The sequence below is a fragment of the Rattus norvegicus genome, chromosome 1 (assembly GCF_036323735.1).
Source record: "Rattus norvegicus strain BN/NHsdMcwi chromosome 1, GRCr8, whole genome shotgun sequence".
Lineage (NCBI taxonomy): Eukaryota > Metazoa > Chordata > Mammalia > Rodentia > Muridae > Rattus > Rattus norvegicus.
Genome location: NC_086019.1, coordinates 212,084,676 through 212,103,571, shown reverse-complemented (window position 1 = coordinate 212,103,571; position 18,896 = coordinate 212,084,676). Strand labels below are relative to the sequence as shown.

Here is an 18,896-nt window from a genome sequence, read left to right as displayed (position 1 = left end):
ACGACCCGGAAGCGGAAGTCGAAGAACGTTCTAGCTGCTTGAGGTATCGGCGGGAGTAGCTGAGTGGCGCGAGGAGCCGTTACCAGAGCCGGAGCTGCTGGTGAGCGTGAGAAAGCGAAGTGGGGCTCCGGCTGGAGGGTTAGTGGCGGCGCGCAGAGCCGGGAGGGAGAGGAGTCCATCGCAGAAGCGCGCCTTTGCAGTGGAGCAGCCAGAGTCTGTGGGAGGGGCGGTGCGCGGCATGTAGGGGCGGTGGCGCGTGGAGGAGGCGGGGCGGCGCGCTTGGGGCGGGGCCTGCGGGACCAGAGAGGCGTAGAGGAGGCGGGCCCCTCGAGCGAGTGTGCCGCGCTTGTCCGCCTCTGGAGGGCGGCGAGTGTAGCGAGAGCCTCTTGCTATTCTTACCACGTGGTAGTTCCTAACGGGGTCAGTGTCTGTCCAGCCAAGGTCACCGAGAGAGCTTCAGGGTGGGCCTTGGCTACTGAGTCTGGGAATCTATAGATTGCCTTACGTGCACCACCTGTTAGTGCAAGCTAGTATATCGATCGGGTCAGTACCCAAACCCAGGACCCACAAAAGTGGGAATTTCTGAATAGTGGGGGAGGGAGGGAAACCTTCCCTGGTCCCCAGTTTAATGAGGGGACTTAAGGAAGCAGCCACAGTAGCTGCCCTTTGGAGTTGCGGTCTTCAGCCCTAACCAGCTTTTTTTTTTTTTTTTTTTTTTTGTGATTCCCAGGTTAATCCTGATCAAGATGACAACCTCTCAAAAGCACCGAGACTTCGTGGCAGAGCCCATGGGGGAAAAGCCAGTGGGGAGCCTGGCCGGGATTGGTGATGCCCTGGGCAAGAGGCTGGAGGAAAGGGGCTTTGACAAGGTGTGGGGTGGCTGCAAATGCCAGGGAGTAGGAGTGAAGGTTGGCAACAGATGTTACCAAGCAAATTGGGAGTGAAGGAGAGTAGGGGTATGGGGAGGGTGAGGACAGAAATACATAGTTTGAAGTGTTTTGGGTGTACCTGGGGAGACAGGCACTTCCTTCATTTTCATGTTTTGTTTTGTTTTTTTGCTTTAAATTTTTTTTTAAATTTTTTTTTTTCAGAGCTGGGGACCGAACCCAGGGCCTTGCGCTTGCTAGGCAAGCGCTCTACCACTGAGCTAAATCCCCAACCCCTTGTTTTTTTTTTTGAGACAGGGCTTCTCAGTGCTAGGATTAAAGGTGTGTCCCATTGTGCCCTGCCCTTTTGTGTGTTTTAAATGTCACAAAAATGAAACTAGGCACAGCAGGTTGTGCTTATGACCCCTGCAGTTAGGAAGTTGAGGTAAGAGGATTCCCGTGGAATTTAATGTTAGCCCTGGCAACAAAGGAATAAACCCTGTCTTAAAACAGCCAAAACAAAAATGGCCTTGCCTTCTCAAATATTTACCAGTTAACCCTCAGAGTGGTATCAGTGTAGGCTTGTTGCTTTTAGCCCATAAGACACTCAGCTAACTATATACCCTTTTCTGTTTTGCAGGCGTATGTGGTCCTTGGCCAGTTTCTGGTACTAAAGAAAGATGAAGACCTCTTTCGAGAATGGCTAAAAGACACATGTGGTGCCAATGCCAAGCAGTCCCGGGACTGCTTTGGGTGCCTTCGAGAATGGTGTGATGCCTTCTTGTAATGTTCTCTGGGGACCCCTCAGCCCCCCTAGCCACAGCATAGAATCTCCAGAGTCTGCAGCAGGGCAGGGTGCCTCCCTGTCCTCCACGAAGGAAAAGATTGCTGTTGTCACCCTCATCTCCTATGTACTCCAGGGTCTTTTGGGAGTTCTCTCCCCCCAGCATTTCAACCTTTCTGGGTTTCTTGCCCTCGCATGCCTTCCCCTTCCCCTCCCCCTACAGTTCCATGGCAGCAGTTCCCAGCCTTCCTGAATGGATTACTGCCTCCTTCTCCCTCACCATCTGTTGGATGCCCTTTGACTCCTTTTTTTTGGCAAAAACAGTCACTGTCTTTATAAAAGATTTTTAAATTAATAAAGCTAGTGGCCTTCATACTTGTTGGTCTGTGTCAGAGAGCAGACGGGCTGGGTTGTGTTCCATTGCTGAACACGGTGCACACCGAAACTGGGTCCTTCCATTTCCCCTCCCACGAGGGAGCCACCCTAGCCATGTGGGCCTTGGGCAGGCACCCTGGGTGTCCCAATTCCTAAATAATGTGGGAGAGAGTGTGGGTTGACTTTTTTTTTCTTCCTGGGAGCCATGTAGGCTATAGGCTTCCAGATGTCAAGTCAACAGTCTAGGCGGCACCTGGTGGAAAAGTCAGTGGGAGTCAAAGGAACCAGGAAGTGGGTGAATAGGATGTGGGGAAGAGTTCACCTGCCAGTCATCACACCATGTGCTCTTTTAGCCTCTGGGAAGAATGGGTAGGGCTTTTGCTGTTTGCCCGGCTATTGTAGAAATGGAAGGAAATGGTTAAACTTGAAAAATGAGTTCCAGTTCTAATGTTTTCAGGCTTATACTGTGAACCACCCCTGAAACTAGTATCTTTATGTTTCTTAAATTTTTTATTTTGGAATGGTGAAGAGATTTGGGGTTCAGAAAAGTTAATTTGCCTTTGAACTTGCAAGAAAACAGCCAGTGGAGCTCAGTGTTGGAGAGCCTGTGTTCCTATGTCATGTAACCCATGCTATGCTTTCTGAGCTTCAGATAGATGAGGGTTGAGAGGACTGGGTACTGCTGTAACAAGGAGTCCTGCTTGGTGTTTGTTCCTCCAACAGAAAGTCATTGAGTGGGCTGGAGAAATGGCTCAGTGGTTAAGAGCACTGTCTGCGGGGTTGGGGATTTAGCTCAGTGGTAGAGCGCTTGCCTAGCAAGCTCAAGGCCCTGGGTTCGGTCCCCAGCTCCAAAAAAAAGAAAAGAAAAAAAAACAAAAAAAAAAACAAACAAAAAAAACCCGCTGTCTGCTCTTCCAGAGGTCCTGAGTTTAATTCCTAGCAACCACATGGTGGCTCACAACCACCTGTAATGGGATCCGATGCCCTCTTCCGGTGTGTCTTAAGATAACAACCATGTACTTAGATAAAACAAATAAAGCTTAAAAAAAAAAAAAAGAAAGAAAAAAAGAAAGTCATTGAGCAATGACTTGCTTGTGGTACAGATGAGATGCTTCTCTGCATGTCTGCTCTCCAGGAAGGCAGTGATGACACTACGAGACTGGGCATAGGAGAGACAATTTCCGTGGTCACGTAATAAAGGGAAGGTTAATAAGATGGTCTCTGTTCTGCCTAGTGGTGATGGTGCATGCCTTTAATCTCAGCACTTGGAGGTAGAGGCAGGTGGATCTCTCTGTGAGTTTGAGACCAGCCTGGTCTACATAGTGAGTTCCAGGGCAGCTAAGGCTACACAGAGAAAGAAACCCTGCCTCGAGAAAATAAAAGATGGTCTGTCTATTAGAACTAGAAACTTTAATTGAAAACTTGAGTAAAGAGATGAACACAGCGTGGGTGAGGATATCCTTATCAATAAAATCCCCACCCAGAATTCTTATCAGAGCTGCAGGTAAGGAAGTGTCTGGGACTTGACTAAGTTGGTACAGGGCTTGTGGTGGCACATGCTTCACTAATTAGACATGAGTGAGGATCTGAAGTTCAAGGTCATCCCTAGCTACAAAGCAAGTTGAGGCCAGGCCAGGGTGCATGCGATTTTATCTCCTAAAGAGAATGGTCTGTGGAGATGGCTCAGGGACTACACACTTGCTATGAAAGCAAGAGGACCCAATTCAAATCCATAGCACCCACCTAAAGCAGGCTTGGTTGCAGGTTCTTTCAGTACCATCACCCCTGTTGCAGGGCAGAGAGAACCCAAGCAGTTCCTGGCCGACCGGCCGTGGCTGAAGCAGCAAGTGGTGTGGAGAATGATAAAGGATGCCTCGCATCCTACTCTCGCCTCCACATGATTAGGCAAAGGAGCACCCCTCACCGCACACAGGCACATACACACGCAGGGACACAGCTGGGCATATAGCTGTGTGGTAGGACGCCTAGCGTTCGTGAGCCCACAGGTTCAATCCCTAGTACTGAAAAAAGCAAAGCGGACAGCATCTTAGGGAACTTGGTAGAGGAGCTAAGAGGCAGCCCCAAGGGAGGATTTTAAAGTATCACATGGATAGAATGGGTTCACTTCAATTAGAAATCAGAAAAACAAGTGCCCCCATGCCTACCAGACTGGCAAAGGTCAAAGGTCTCACATCAGATAACATCAAGTGTTAAGCAAATGGAACAACAGGAACTGATCCCAAGTTGGTGGGAGTAAATTGCTATGAGCACTCTGGGAAAACAGCTGAGTATTATTTTGCAAAACGGACACACCCCATGAGCCATCAATTCCATTCTTAGGACTGAGCCTGTAAGAGACTGAATACTTGCACTAGGACCTTAGGAAATGTTTACAGCTGTCTGTGAGACCCTGCAGTACAGGCGGGTGTTTCCTAGTGTGAGCCTAAATTCTTGCAACTGCACAGCAGGGAAAGTGAGCCAGAGCAGTAGTTCAGAGGAATCTCAGCACCGGACTATGGACACAGAATCACATGGTGGTGCATGCCTTTAATCCCAGTACTCAGGAGGCAGAGGCAGGTAGATCTCTGAGGTCCAAGCTAGCCTGGTCTACAGAATGAGTTTCAGCACAGCCAGAGCTACACAGAGAAACTCATCTCAAAACCTTTTTGTTTGTTTGTTTGTTTGTTTTGTTTTGTTTTGTTTTGTTTTGTTTTGTTTTTGGAGCTGGGGACCGAACCCAGGGCCTTATGCTTGCTAGGCAAGTGCTCTACCACTGAGCCAAATCCCCAACCCCTCAAAACAGTTTTTTACTCTCAGGATTTTTATGTTTGTGTCTTGCTGTGTGTGCCTGGCTAGCCTGGTATTAACCGTTGTAGCCCAGATGGCCTCAGGCTCACGGTGATTCTGCCTTAAGCTCCTGAGTGCTGGGATTGCAGTCCTACACTTCTTCCATTCGTGTTCAGAAGTAAATTCTTGCTTAGGGATCCCTATAGAGACAGTTAAATTAGAAAGAAAACCAAGGAACCACGTACTGCAAAAAATTAGTGACAGGTTTGGGGGTGCGACAGGTTTGGGGATGCAACATTGGTCTAGTGCTTGCTTTGTATACATAGTGGACACCAAAGCAGACACCAAAGGGTTAAAAAAGAAAAGTCAATAGTAAAGATGAATCACTATATCAAATCTTTGGTGAAGGAAGGATGATGATGAAAGAGCTTGTAAGTGAAGGTGACATTTTCATTTTCTGGTCTCAGAGGTAAAATTCTTGACTGAGTTGAGCAGGGTTTCAGAAGTAACTAAATAATAGAATGATGGTTATCTAGCACGTGTTATATCCTGCGTTCCACGTGTATCCTCTCAATGAAAATGAACACGAGTGTTATGTCCCCTGTTCTGTGTACTGGTGATATTTCAGAACTATAAGATAAATGCAGGGGGGGCTGGGGATTTAGCTCAGCGGTTAGAGCGCTTACCTAGGAAGCGCAAGGCCCTGGGTTCGGTCCCCAGCTCCGAAAAAAAGAACCAAAAAAAAAAAAAAAAAAAAAGATAAATGCAGGGTTGGGGATTTAGCTCAGTGGTAGAGCGCTTGCCTAGGAAGCGCAAGGCCCTGAGTTCGGTCCCCAGCTCCGAAAAAAAGAAAAAAGAAAAAAAAAAAAGATAAAAGCAAAACCAAAAGATAACGTCCCAAGGAGTGTTACGTGTGGCAGTGCGTGCCTGTAATCCCAGCATTTGGAAGGCAGAAGCAGGAGGAGCTGGAGACCAGCCTGGGCTCTGGGAGTAAGACAGTCCTCCAAAACAACAAAACTAGACAAACCATGGTTTGAGCCTCTAACAATCAGGCAATGAGTCAGAAACTCTCTGACGTGAGTATGGATGAGAGCTCACTCAAGGCTGGGTCTAGGTAAAGTGTATGGCCCACCCTGGGATGAGTACCAGGTACCCTCAGTAGGTGGCCACAACACTTACACCTCCTTCTGTACTCACACCTCTACAGCGCAAATCAGGGTGCAGTCAGGCCATCAGTAATGGCCCTGCAGAGGTGCCAGATGCAGGGGCAAGCAAAACAGGAATGGGGTTGGGGATTTAGCTCAGTGGTAGAGCGCTTGCCTAGCAAGTGCAAGGCCCTGGGTTCGGTCCCCAGCTCCGAAAAAAAGAAAAAGGAAAAAAAAAAAGGACAACAACAACAACAAAAAAAAAACAAAAACAAAAACAAAAACAAAAAAACCAAAACAGGAATAAAGTTCGAGTCAGGCATGGGGATGCACACCTTTAATCTCGGCACTCAGGAGGCAGGTGGAGCTCTGAGAGTTTAAGACCAGCCTTCTCTACATAGTTGTAGGACAGCCAGGGTTACATAGACAAACCCTGTCTCCAAAGGAAAAAATAATTTTATACATAAATATCTTTTAAAAGTCATATGAATGTAAAAATGCATGGTCGAAAATTGCCTAAATTTTAAAGAAAGATTGACCCCAGTCCCAAATCACTCATTTTTCCTTGCTAGGAAGGTAGGAAGCCAGAAGGCATAGTGAGTGCCCCTCGCTACTTGTCTGCCCCTGCTTCAGGAAGGCAAGCATGGGTACTTCAGCTTCCCTCAAGGGCCAACCCTCTGTTCCCTCTGGAGCTCCCTGCAAGAGTCCCCTCTTACTCCATGTCTGAGTCCCTAGGTCAGAACACTATTCTTAACTGGCAATGGGAAAAACTAAAGGGACAGCCATGGACCAGCCTGGACCTCAAGTGCCCCTGACTAACCTGCCTTGTTGCCAGGTGGTGGCCAGCACCATGTCCTAACCCTGGATACGAGAGCATAACAGTACAAGCAAACCAGAATCTCTGGATACCACGTGGACCTCACCACCAGCCCCCAGCCATAGGAATATAATAAGAGATAATAGCCGCATCCCACACAAAGCCTGAGCCCCCCTGGCTTTGTCATTTTAACTCGTATAGTCAGGTAGAGGCCTTGCTAGACCTCTCCTGACTCAGCCCGTAGGTCAGCATGGGGTATAGGAAGGAGAGGCTGGAGCTTCCCCTTGTGGTGGAAGTTTCCTGGAAGGACTTGGGATCACACAGGGCTGACTGCTGGGAGAAGGAGGCTGGTGCCAAGCTCACCCTCCTTGTCCACTGTGCCTCCCTCTCCCCCGAAGCCGTGCTGCAATTTTGGGCTTCCTGAGGTCCCCTGAAAGAACGTGACTGTGTGCAGCACCCCACGGGGACAAGCATGGTGGAGGCACCTCAGGGTCACAGGCCACCTCTGCTGCAATAAATCTCCAGTTCTGCTTCTCACACTGCTTTCTTCTGTGTGCTTCACCCACTCGGACCCTCACTTTGCTCTCAGTGACTCTCAGAACTCCACAGATGACACAGCACACACAGTACCACGTCTGATGACCTCTGCCATCCTGGCCCAAGCACTACTGAGCACACGAGACTCAGCTCTCCAATATGGATCCTCAAACACTGTAGAATCTCAGGTAGACAGGGACCACCTTCCCCACTCCTAAGCACAGCCACAGACTCCTTACACGTGTGACGAAAGGACAGAAACGCAGTTAGAGTGCTGACACCCTAAGACTAGCTAGGGCGTGGGGTACCAGGGAGCATTCTGAAGGGGAACAGTACCCTGATGATCTCAGCACACAGAAGAACTACACATGGTCAGGGCATGGGTATGACACCGAAGGCCCAGCCTACAGTCCCATGACTGCTGGTGGCTAGAGGTGGCTGGCTGTCCTTCTAAATCCATGGGGGCCATGAGACTAAGACAGTCCTTCTTCCATCCTCCCCAAAGGCACAAGGCCTTGTCCTGGGCAAGACCTCTGAAAGGAGCTAGACACACACACAGCCCAGAGGAGTAAACCCAAATGCACAGCAGCCAGAAGGGTGAGTCCCCAGGAGAGATATAATTCAAAGGTACAGACACAATATTTTACAAATTACCTCATCTGTTTATCTGACTGTGAGGCTGGGCATGTCGAGATGAGAAGACGAGCTGTGGGAATCAGTTCTCTTCTTCCACCTGTTGGGCCCGGGGTTAAAAACTCACTTGTGGCTGACAGCATCATTATCTGCTGAGCCATTTCTCCAGCCCCAACTGCAATGTTCTGTGCACACCTTACTTGGCAGTCGAAATCTTTTTTTCATTCCTCTCCTGAGAAAAACTAATCAGTACAAGTGTCAGACAGACAGACACATATACACAGATCCTGAGACACAGAGACAGACAGAGACAGAGATACAGAGACAAAGAGATGCAAGATGTGTTCAGATGCTCCAAGACACCGAGGTCATGCCATGAAAAACATCAACACCCACAGCAAAGTCAACACAGAAGGAGCACAACCCAGAGACAGCCCAGGGACGGGCACATAGCTCCTAAACTCAACAGTCGGAGCCCCTTGTGCCCTGCCAAAGGTGTGTTCTGATGCACAGACACGTCATCACACCCGGGGACGGGACGGAGTGAGTACTTTGAGAGCGCTAAGTATCCACAGTGTCAGGCCCAAGCTGGCAGTAGAGGGGTGGTATGAAATGCACCTTCGTTCAAGGTCTCCGTGACCACCATGGTCAGCAGAGCAATGGTCCACAAGAGGCGAAGCAGACAGTTTGGTTCAACACACCAAGGAAGACAGTGGGGGTTCAACCTTCGAGTCTGATTCCAGGCATCACACCCCAGCACCTCTCTTCACAGCTCATTGTCCCTTCCTGCTAAGTGAAACCTCATACCTCATTTTGTTTGCTTCTATCTCCCATTGGCCCCTGCCTGTCACTAGGACCCAGTACCAGGTGCCTTGTGGAACTGGATTTTGGCAATTTGGGGCCCAGGCTAAGATCCTAGGGAGTGTGGGATGAATACCCTAGCAGCCAAATACAGCAGATAAATATCAGATAGTATTGAGTAAATGAAGAAATATAGTATGGTTACTTTCATGCAGAGTTAAGAAGTCAAATCTTGCTAGGCGATCCAAATGTTTGATGAAACTCAAAAAATGTTTATTGCAAAAGCCAATAGCAGGTGTGGTTGTGCATGCCTGCAAGCACAGGATTCAAAAAGCAGGAGCAGAGGGATGGGCAGGGAGTTCCAGGTTAGTGTGGAATTCCAGGCTACATATGGAGACCGTTTCAAACAAAGCAAAACAAAAACGTCAGTAAGAAAGAAAAATTCCAGGGGACTGGAGAGATGGGCAGTTAAAGCATTGGCTGTTCTTCCAAGGGACTCAGGTTCAATACCCAGCCCTCACAACTTTGTGTTATTCCAGTTGTAGGGGATTTGATTCAATGAATGTGAAATAAAAGTAAGTAAATAAAAAGAAAGAAAAAATCCATATTGATTACCTTTGGAGGTAGAAAGGAAGGTAAGAAAGGGTCAGATGGATTTTTGACATTTCTATTTCTTTATATGTGTGTGTGAGAGAGAAAGGAGTGGGAGGAGGGAGGGAGGGAGAGAGAGAAGGGGTGTGTGTGTGTTTATATATAAGTGTGTGTGAACATTTGTGGAAAGGTCAGAGATCAGTGTCATGTGTCATGTGTCTCCCTCTACCTTAGTCTTGAGGCAGGGTTTCTTACTGAAACTAGAGCTCACTGGTTCCATTAGACTGGCCAGCAAGAGACCTGTTTCCCCAGCAAGGAGATTACACTCATGTGTCATGACAGCTGGCGTTTTACATGAATGCTAGGAATTTGAGCTCGAGTTCACATGCTTGAGCAGCAGACACCTTAGCAACCGAGACATCTACCGGGCCACCTCCTTTTGCCTTAAGAAGCTGAGACTCACAAGCCCAGGCCACCACCGTCAGGCTTGCTACTCTGCCTTTAAAGGGATTACAGATATGAAAAACCACGCCCAGCTTTCCGTATTTCTCTTTCTTTCTTTTTTTGTTTACTTGTCTGTTCTTTGAGTAGGGTCTCACTATATAGCCCTATCTAGACTGGAACTTGCTATGTAGACCAGGCTAGCCTCAAACTCACAGAGATCTGCTTACCTCTGCATCCTGAGTACTGGGATAAAAGGTGTGAGTCCAGAAATCCAATCCTCTCCTCTCCTCTCCTCTCCTCTCCTCTCCTCTCCTCTCCTCTCCTCTCCTCTCCTCTCCCCTCCCCTCCCCTCCCCTCCCCTCCCCTTCCCTCCTCTTCTCTCTTTTTCTCCCCTCTCCTCTCCTCTCCTCTTCCTTCCTCTCCCCTCCTCTCCCCTCCTCTCCCCTCCCCTCCTCTCCTCTCCTCCTCTGTTCTCTTTTCTTCTTTTCTCTGTCTTCTTTTGACTCAGAGGACTTAAGAGGCCAGGCTAGCCTCAAATTTGCTTTGTAGCTGAGGGTGACTTTGAACTTCTGATCCTCCTGTCTCTGCCCCCAGAGTGCTGAGAATACAGGCATGTGTCATAACACCTGGTGTGGCATTTCCGTTTCTTGACCTGAGGGCTAGAAACATGTGTTGAATCTGTAGTTGCTTGTCAAGAGGATCATGAGGTCTATGCCATTAATAGCGTAATAGAAGTGTAAAAGTGAAACTGAGGAAGCAGGGCGGGGACCACTGTGGGACCGCTGTGTACTGTCACCACCTGGGATAGGGATTTGGTGAAGCAGGGCAGTGTGTGCATCTCACCCTGGAAGGCAGCCATAGGCAGGACCCAGATGTGGCTGCAGCTACTTCCTGGGAGGTCTCTCTGTCTGCAGCCCCAACTGGTGGTGGGAGCGCCTCTGGCCTTGCAGCTTGTAATACGTGGCTGGCTGGCGTTTCCTTCACAGCAGGCATCAGCAGAGGCCGGGATAGAGACAGCTTGAGGAGTTACCCAAATCTATTAGAACATCAACTTAGGTAAACACTGTACTTTGGTTGGCTTCCATGCAGGGAGAAAAATTCAGGAGGAACCAGTATGAAGTAGATTTTGGGTTTATTAAAAACAGAAAGGCAGGGGCTGGGGATTTAGCTCAGTGGTAGAGCGCTTACCTAGCAAGTGCAAGGCCCTGGGTTCGGTCCTCAGCTCTGAGGGGAAAAAAAAAACCAGAAAGGCAGTTGGGGAAGAATAAAGCACAAGTACCTGCTTCTGTGTGTACTCCTGGTCATCCTGGACTTCCCCTGTGGACCAGGCTGTCTTTAAACTCACAGAGATCTGCCTGCCTCTGCCTCCCGAGTCCTGGGATTAAAGGTGAGAACTACCAAAAAATAAATAGATAAAATACTAAAAAAGAATGATGGTGCCGTGTTTTTTTGTTTGTTTGTTTGTGTTTTGCACGTTAAGCCATGAATTCGTAGGGGAAGGAATGGACTCCAACACTTTGGGCCCCTTCTGTCGATCCACACTAACTGCACTTCTCGGGCTTCCTTTCTTTTTTCTGTTTTCCTTCGCCAGCTTCAGGAAGCTGCCTTGGTAACCTCTGCATTCATTCTCTTGGCCAGAATCTGGCCCTTAGCTTGCTTGTTTAGGATGAGATTCAGTGCTGAGCGACGCAGGCTCTTGTTTATGGGGCACTTCTTCTTCTTCTTTTTTTTTTTTTTTTCTTTTTTTCGGAGCTGGGGACCGAACCCAGGGCCTTGTGCTCGCTAGGCAAGCACTCTACCGCTGAGCTAAATCCCCAACCCCTTATGGGGCACTTCTTGAACGGCGCCATTCTCTTGGTGTCTACAATATCACCTTTCTTAGATGCTTGTGTATGTGGTCAAGGGAACAACTCCATGTTTCCTAAGAGGCCTAGAGGAATGCAGTAGGTGTCCCTTGTATTTGTCATTTTTTTTTTTTTGGTTCTTTTTTTCGGAGCTGGGGACCGAACCCAGGGCCTTGCGCTTCCTAGGTAAGCGCTCTACCACTGAGCTAAATCCCCAGCCCCTGTATTTGTCATTTTGGGGAGTTATTGGAAGGTAACAGCACAAAGGCAAGTGTGGACTTCTTTTAAAATCTAGAGACAAAATGGGTAGTGGAGGTATACACCTTTTTTTTTTACACACACGTTTTTGTTGTTATGTTTTGTGTGTTTTGCATTTTGTTTTGTTTTGAGACAGGGTCTTTCTATGTCCTCAAACTCACTATATAGACCAGATTGGCCTTTTAACTTTTTTTTTTTTTTTTTTTTTGGTTCTTTTTTTCGGAGCTGGGGACCGAACCCAGGGCCTTGCGCTTCCTAGGCAAGCGCTCTACCGCTGAGCTAAATCCCCAACCCCCCAGATTGGCCTTTTGAACTCATAGATATATCTGCCTGCCTCTGCCTCCACAGTGCTGAGATTAAAGCATAAGTCACCATACCCAGCTATTTCTACTTTATGTGTATGAGTGTTTGCTGGCATGGCTGTTGGTCTGTGTGCCATATATGTGCAGTGCCAGCATGGCTGTTGGTCTGTGTGCCACATATGTGCAGTGCCAGCATGGATGTTGGTCTGTGTGCCACACATGTGTAGCGCCAGAGCAGGCCAGCAGGGCGTTGTATGCTCCAGAGCTGGAGCTGTAGGTAATTGTTGTCATGAAGGCGCTGGGAGCCAAACCTTGGTCCTTGAAAGAGAAGCAAATTCCCAATCTCTGGAGCTGTCTCACTAGCAGGGGCACGGTCCTCCTCCTCCTCCTCCTCCTCCTCTTCCTCCTCCTCCTCCTCCTCCTCCTCCTCCAAGATTTATTTACTTATTATATAAAAGTACATTGTAGCTGTCTTCAGACACACCAGAAGAGGGCATCGGATTCCATTATGGATGGTTGTGAGCCACCATGTGGTTGCTGAGAATTGAACTCAGGACCTCTGGAAGAGCAGTCAGTGCTCTTAACCTCTGAGCCATCTCTCCAGCCCCGGGGTATGGTCTTCTTAAGGGAGAGTTGGTTTCTCTGGGGTTAAGGGATTTCTGCTGAGAGTCCTAGAAAATTGTAAGTTCACAGCTGGGAAGGGAGACAGGCCCTAACAAGAGGTTAAGTGTGTTAGAATCCTTGATTCTCAGCCAGGTTCTAGCATGAGGAAGTTCTTTTCCTTTACACTTCTAGAATTTTTCCTATCTTTCTATGCTGCCTCACAAGCACGCTCAGCCTCACTTGCATACATGACACTGTCACACAAGCCCAGTGTGCTTAGGCAGGGGCTTGGTTGAGCCATAGCCTGGCCATACTTCAGGCTTAACTCTGCCAGATTGTAGCCAAAGCCAAGCAAGGAAGTGGAGACCTGCGTGGACCTCTCCCCTGGCTCCGGTTTAAGTTGGTTACCTGTCTTTGTCAACCTGGCTTTGGCCCTGGCCCTTGGTGTGACCATGTATGACAGACACGCTCTCTACACTGTTTAGGTACTATTGGTCTCCATGGCTTTCCCACAGGCTTTGTTTCTGAAGGATCTGGAACCTGCTTCATCCCTCCCTTGAGCCGTGGGCTGTGCCTGAGACAAGTTTGCAGGCCATGAACCCTTTATCAAGGCCCCATATTGCAATCCACATAATTTCCTGGATCAGTTCTGGGGCAGGGCAGCAGGGGACAAAGGGCCTTCAGAGTGTATAGTATAATCAAGTGGCTTCTCACAGGTCCAGATCCAACTTGGTTAGCCCACCAAAGAGACCAAGGCTGGTGTGCTGGTGGGGAAAGCAAACTTGGTGAGGGAGGATAGGGGTGGCTTTTTCTAGTATGTCTACAGTGTCCAGCAGGCTAAGAACATGGGTGAGCCTGTTCCTCAGACTTGATCCCTCAAGCCCCTCTTGTCTTTAGTGCTCAGATGTGATCCTGAGCTTAGGATGAACCAGCTCGCTAATCCAAGGGCCATTGGGGCACTTTCCTTCCATCTGTGGGAAAGAAGAAACAGGGGATACTTGGATGAACATAGCCCAGGGCACTTCCTTACCCTGTGGTATTGATGTCCCCTAAATACAAAGATCAGGGCTCTCTGAGTGTCCCTGCTAGGTTTGGATGAAGTGCCAGATAGATCTTGTGTTCAATAAAATCGTCTTTACTCCCAGAGATCTGAAGGGATTTGCTCCACTGCCCTGAGCCTCATCTCCATTCCACAGGACACAGATGGGAAACCTCAACCAGATGCATAAGGGAAGACCGTGGTATTTAGGGGAACTCCTGCATGGAGTCACTGGTGGATTGCAGGTGTCCTTTAATCACTGTTGGGCCACAGGTGTCCTTGTTATAAAATTTTCTTTCCAGGATGTGGTATGACGAGAAGGAGCAGAGCCTGAAGGATGGGATGTTTTCCACCTACATGAAGACTCAGGTGAGAGACTTCAAAATCCACTGGGCTAGTAGCCAGGGAGGACTGCTGTGAACAACTTTGGTTGGGGGTCTCTGGTCCACAGTACAACCGGGGACTATCCTGTAGCCACTGGGCATGGGCAACTTTTAGCTTATCCTTGACCCAAGACCTTTGCAGGGAGGGGCAGTGTACTTGTAAAGGACACTTCTCCATGAGGTGAGCCTTATTTCCCCGTGCAACAGGCTGGGGCTAATACCCTTGGACATTGCTGTCAGGGGGGTGCTACCCCAGGTTCCATGACTGACCCTTTCTTTCCCTTTGGTCTCATTTCTTGTTTTGTTTCTTTTTTTTTTTTCGGAGCTGGGGACCGAACCCAGGGCCTTGCGTTTGCTAGGCAAGCGCTCTACCACTAAGCTAAATCCCCAACCCCCTCATTTCTTACTAGGAAGAGATAATGGTCACTGCTCTGCAGAGCCACCATGAGAGAGAAATATGTCAGGCCCTGGGACAAAGGCTGATGTACAAGAGCCTGGACTTGTCAATTACTGTTCTAGGTCCTTCTTTCTCTCCAAGACTCTGGTTTAGCCAAATGGCCTCAAATTAACTCTCTGAATGATGCATTTGTAAAAGAGTCCACCTACCTCAGTGCTTGTGAGAAGAGAGCATTATGTTGAGAAGTCCTTGGAAATTGAAAAATTGTGTGCCAGAGACTCTGGTTTCACTGGCAGGGGATGGGGCTAGGGGACAGGGAGGATGGGGGCGGGGATCAGTAACCTTGGGACTCATTTACTCTTTGGGTCAGTAACTTGTGTGTGTAGAGGCCAGAACTCAGTAAGTGCCATTTCCAATTGCTTTCCACCTTATTTTCGGTGACAGGGTCTCTCACCTAATCAGTAGCTCATCAATTCAGCTACTCTGGTTGGCCAGAGCTCCAGGAATCAGCCTGTTTTCTATGTGAGTGCTGGGGACCTGAACTCAGATCCACATGCTTGACAGGTACTCTACCAACCAAACCATCTCCCCAGCCTCTCCAACTGAGTAATTTTTTTTTTTTTGGTTCTTTTTTTCGGAGCTGGGGACCGAACCCAGGGCCTTGCGCTTCCTAGGTAAGCGCTCTACCACTGAGCTAAATCCCCAGCCCCCCAACTGAGTAATTTTTGAGGGAGCTGTAGGAGGTTCATGTGGCTATGACTAATCTGGATAAGCTCGGAGCTGAGGAGGCCCCCTGGTGCTGCTACATGCATGAGCCCCTTGTGAGCTGTCTTGTCTCTTGTTCTACCCCCTTCCCAGGGGCTCCAATTCAGGGCCCTGCCTGGTTAAGACATATGGATCAAGATTGCACAGTTATCTTCTTTATTTTTGGTTCTTTTTTTATTTATTTATTTTTGTATCTTCTTTAATTTAATATTTTTTTTCAGAGCTGGGGACCAAACCCAGGGCCTTGCGCTTGCTAGGCAAGCACTCTACTGCTGAGCTAAATCCCCAACCCCCACAGTTATCTTCTAAATTGGTGTCTCCAGGCCTCCAACAGACTTGTGATCTTGAGTCCTTTGTCTTTTTGGGGGTTGGGGGAATGACAAAGTCTCATAAGTCTCACTATGCAGTCTTGCCCTGGAACTCACTATGTAGACCAGGCTAGTCTTGAACTCAGAGATCTGCCTGCCTCTGCTGCCGAGTGCTGGGATCACAGGTGGGATCCCTGGCCCTGGGCTATTTTATAGCTGGGCTATTGGGTGGGGTAACTGGATGGGGTGCTGATCACACTAGGGTTGAGAATCACTGCCTATGACCCTGGCATGCTAAAAAGGTCTAGAATTGGAGGAAGAGTGTCCCTACCTGCAATATTCACTACAGCAGGGCAACTACTTCTCAAATACTAATTGACTGCTAGGTGCCTCTTCTTTGATGTCCCATTTAAGACCCTCAGGGAGGGCCAGTAAGATGGCCCTCAGTGGGTGAAGATGCTTGCTGTCAAGGCTGAAGACCTGGGTTCAAATTTCAGAACTCCCATGGTGGAAAGAGAGAACCAGTTCTGGAAAACTGACTTATGACCTCTGCTATGCACACACCTCTCCCAGGCTGAGAGATGAGCATTTCTCTTCAAAAAAATTAATAAAATAAAGTAAAAAAAGAAAAGAAAAGAGGGGAAGGGGACATTGAACTGGTCAGAAAACACAAAATAAGATGCTTGAGGAAGGAAGCATTGTTGAGATCAGTCCAAATGCAGTCACTGTAGGGTTTCCTAACCTGCTTGTACCCCATTGTATGTCCAGTGTCCTTAGGGAGAACATCCTGGAATCATTATTGTCAGAAGAATGGCTTTAGGAAAAAATTTAGGAAAAAAGAATTGTCACTCCTTTTCTTCTAGGACTCTGGGGCCCGGAATGACTGTCCAAAGTCTCCCGGTTAGTAAGATAACAACTGGTCTGACACTCCCTTCTTTGGGGGCAATTCTTTCTCTTCAAAATCATCCTGAGCTATACAAATTCACTGTCAGCACACACACACACACACACACACACACACACACACACACACACACACTTTAGGCTCTTCAGTGTACTTACTAGGGACCAGTTGATATCTTTGAGCAAATTATGTCTTCTTTCTGTGTCATTCCCACCTCTACAAAGTGGGTCAGCCAACCCCATCTCACCATGGCTGTGAGAGATAAGCGCTAGCTTCCTGAGTAGTAAGGACTCCTACCATCTTCCCACCGCTTGCATGGCACCTGGCCCCTTTATTTGTGTCGGTTCGTCAAATCCTTATAACATTCTTCAGAAGAAGAAATGGAGGACGGGGGGGGGGGGGGTTGTAATTTCTCTAAAAATCACAGGATAAGAAAATGATGGCGAGGGGTTGGGGATTTAGCTCAGTGGTAGAGCGTTTGCCTAGCAAGCACAAGGCCCTGGGTTCGGTCCCCAGCTCCGAAAAAAAAAAAAAAAAAAAGAAAAGAAAAGAAAAGAAAAAAAAAATGATGGCGACAGTACGAACTTAACCGTGGTTGCTTTTGGCAATTCAAACTTCAGGGCTCTGGTATGAATTGTTCTCTCCTTCCTGGATGGTAGGAATGATAGGCCAGCATCCTTACATTTAGAGGTCCGGGGGGCCTGTGTGCCACCCCTGGTTCGTACAGTGCGTAGGTGGGGGAGGTACAGCCGCCTCCAGGCACCTGCAAGCGGGTCCAGGCTTGCTAGGAGACCAAGCAGGCGGTGGGCGGGTCCGGGCGGGTCCCCGGAGGCTGTAAAAGCCGGGCAGGATGGAGCTCTGACACTGAATCGGCGGCTATGGAGCGTCCTCACTTCCCGCTGGCGATGGGCCTTGGCCTGCTCGCATTCTGCCTCCTGACCCTATCCCCGGATGCCCGCGCTGAGCTGCGGAGCCGCAGGACCGGAGAACGCCAGAACCTGTCACCCGACGACCCGCGGGTGCTGAAGGCCGCACAGGCAGCTGTGGCCAGCTACAATATGGACAGCAACAGCCTCTACTACTTCCGAGACACCAAAGTCATCGATGCAAAATGTCAGGTAAGGTTGCTGGGGCAGAGTGACTGTGGCGAGGGAGAGAAACAATTCGGAGAGGGTGAGGGACAGCGGACAGGGGACAAGCAGAGGGCTGCTTGGCTTGATACCAAACACAAGGGGGCACTAAAACCAACCATAACGCCTGGACCATTCTATGAAATACTTCAAAACAAAGAAATAGCAAAACCCCCTGGCAACCAACGTTATTTAAATATCAAAGAAATGCAAGATCCAACCTCCTTTAGTTTAACTATCCTCACTGCCAGGAGTGGGAGGGCCCCGTGTAGGTATCACGTGCTATTGTCCGTGGCTGCTTAGCTGCAAGACAGGTATTGACACAGGAGCTCTCCTGCTTCCTGCCTAGGACTTTGCTCCACCCTTGGGCACACATAGAAACCTCCACCTCCATTCCAAGTCTGCATATGTGTGCCAGATGGTTGGGGGAGTGGGCGACTTGTAGAGGGAGAGAAAGAGTAAACACACAGGCTGGACTCCCGGCACTTCTCTCATCTGCCCTGTCTTGTTCTCAGCTGGTGGCTGGCATCAAGTACTACATGACTGTGGACATAGAAAGCACAGAGTGCAGAAAGACCAGAGTCTCTGGAGACCACGTGGACCTCACCACCTGCCCCCTGGCTGCAGGAGTGCAACAGGAGGTAACAGCATTGTCCCCATCACAACCCTGAGCAGTATCTGAGCCCCTTAGCTTGTCCCTCCTGACTAGTCTATCTGGTCAGGCAAAAGCCTGGCTCCACCTGTCCTGTTTGGCTTTTGTGTGACTCAGGCCAGGGTGGGGTGCAGGAAAGAGAGACTGGGGATTCTTCTTTGGGTGGGAGTTGCCTGATAAACCTGGGATCATTTCCTGCCTTCTGATTCCATGTTTTGGGACCACGAATGGTCTGTCCCTGGCTCCAGAGAGAGGTGGCAGTCAGGGGGCTGACTGCTGGGAGAAGGAGGCTGGCACCAAGCTCACCCTCCTTGTCCACTGTGCTCCCCCCCTCAGAAACTTCGTTGCAACTTCGAGCTCCTTGAAGTCCCTTGGAAGAACACCACTCAGCTTCTAAAGCATGACTGCGTGCAGGTGTGACTGGCCCCAGGGTGACAGCGTCAGGACCCCATGGGAACCAGCATGGCGGGCGGAGGCACCTCAGGGTCATGAACTACACCTGCTGTAATAAATCTCCAGCTGTTCCTTGCA

The 18,896-nt window shown here is 48.9% G+C and overlaps 2 protein-coding genes across 5 annotated transcripts; both read left to right on the top strand.

The window, feature by feature from the left end:
• Positions 1-3: 3 nt before the first annotated feature.
• Banf1 (BAF nuclear assembly factor 1) lies at positions 4-2,049 on the top strand. 4 transcript variants are annotated; one of them, XM_006230631.3, is made up of 3 exons: positions 4-138; positions 731-869; positions 1,507-2,023. In XM_006230631.3, the coding sequence occupies exons 2-3, from the start codon at positions 747-749 to the stop codon at positions 1,651-1,653; spliced, it is 270 nt and encodes an 89-aa protein (XP_006230693.1). In that variant the 5' UTR covers positions 4-138; positions 731-746; the 3' UTR covers positions 1,654-2,023. The 4 variants fall into 4 exon arrangements, with proteins under 4 accessions (XP_006230693.1, NP_446083.1, XP_038962646.1 ...); NM_053631.3 differs by having other exon boundaries at positions 20-100; positions 1,507-2,049; XM_039106718.2 differs by lacking the exon at positions 4-138 and adding an exon at positions 273-420.
• A 15,138-nt stretch (positions 2,050-17,187) lies between these two features.
• On the top strand, positions 17,188-18,896 carry Cst6 (cystatin E/M). The gene is given in 3 exon segments (NM_133566.1): positions 17,188-17,701; positions 18,229-18,354; positions 18,702-18,896. Coding segments are annotated over 3 exon segments (450 nt in total). The 5' UTR covers positions 17,188-17,461; the 3' UTR covers positions 18,786-18,896.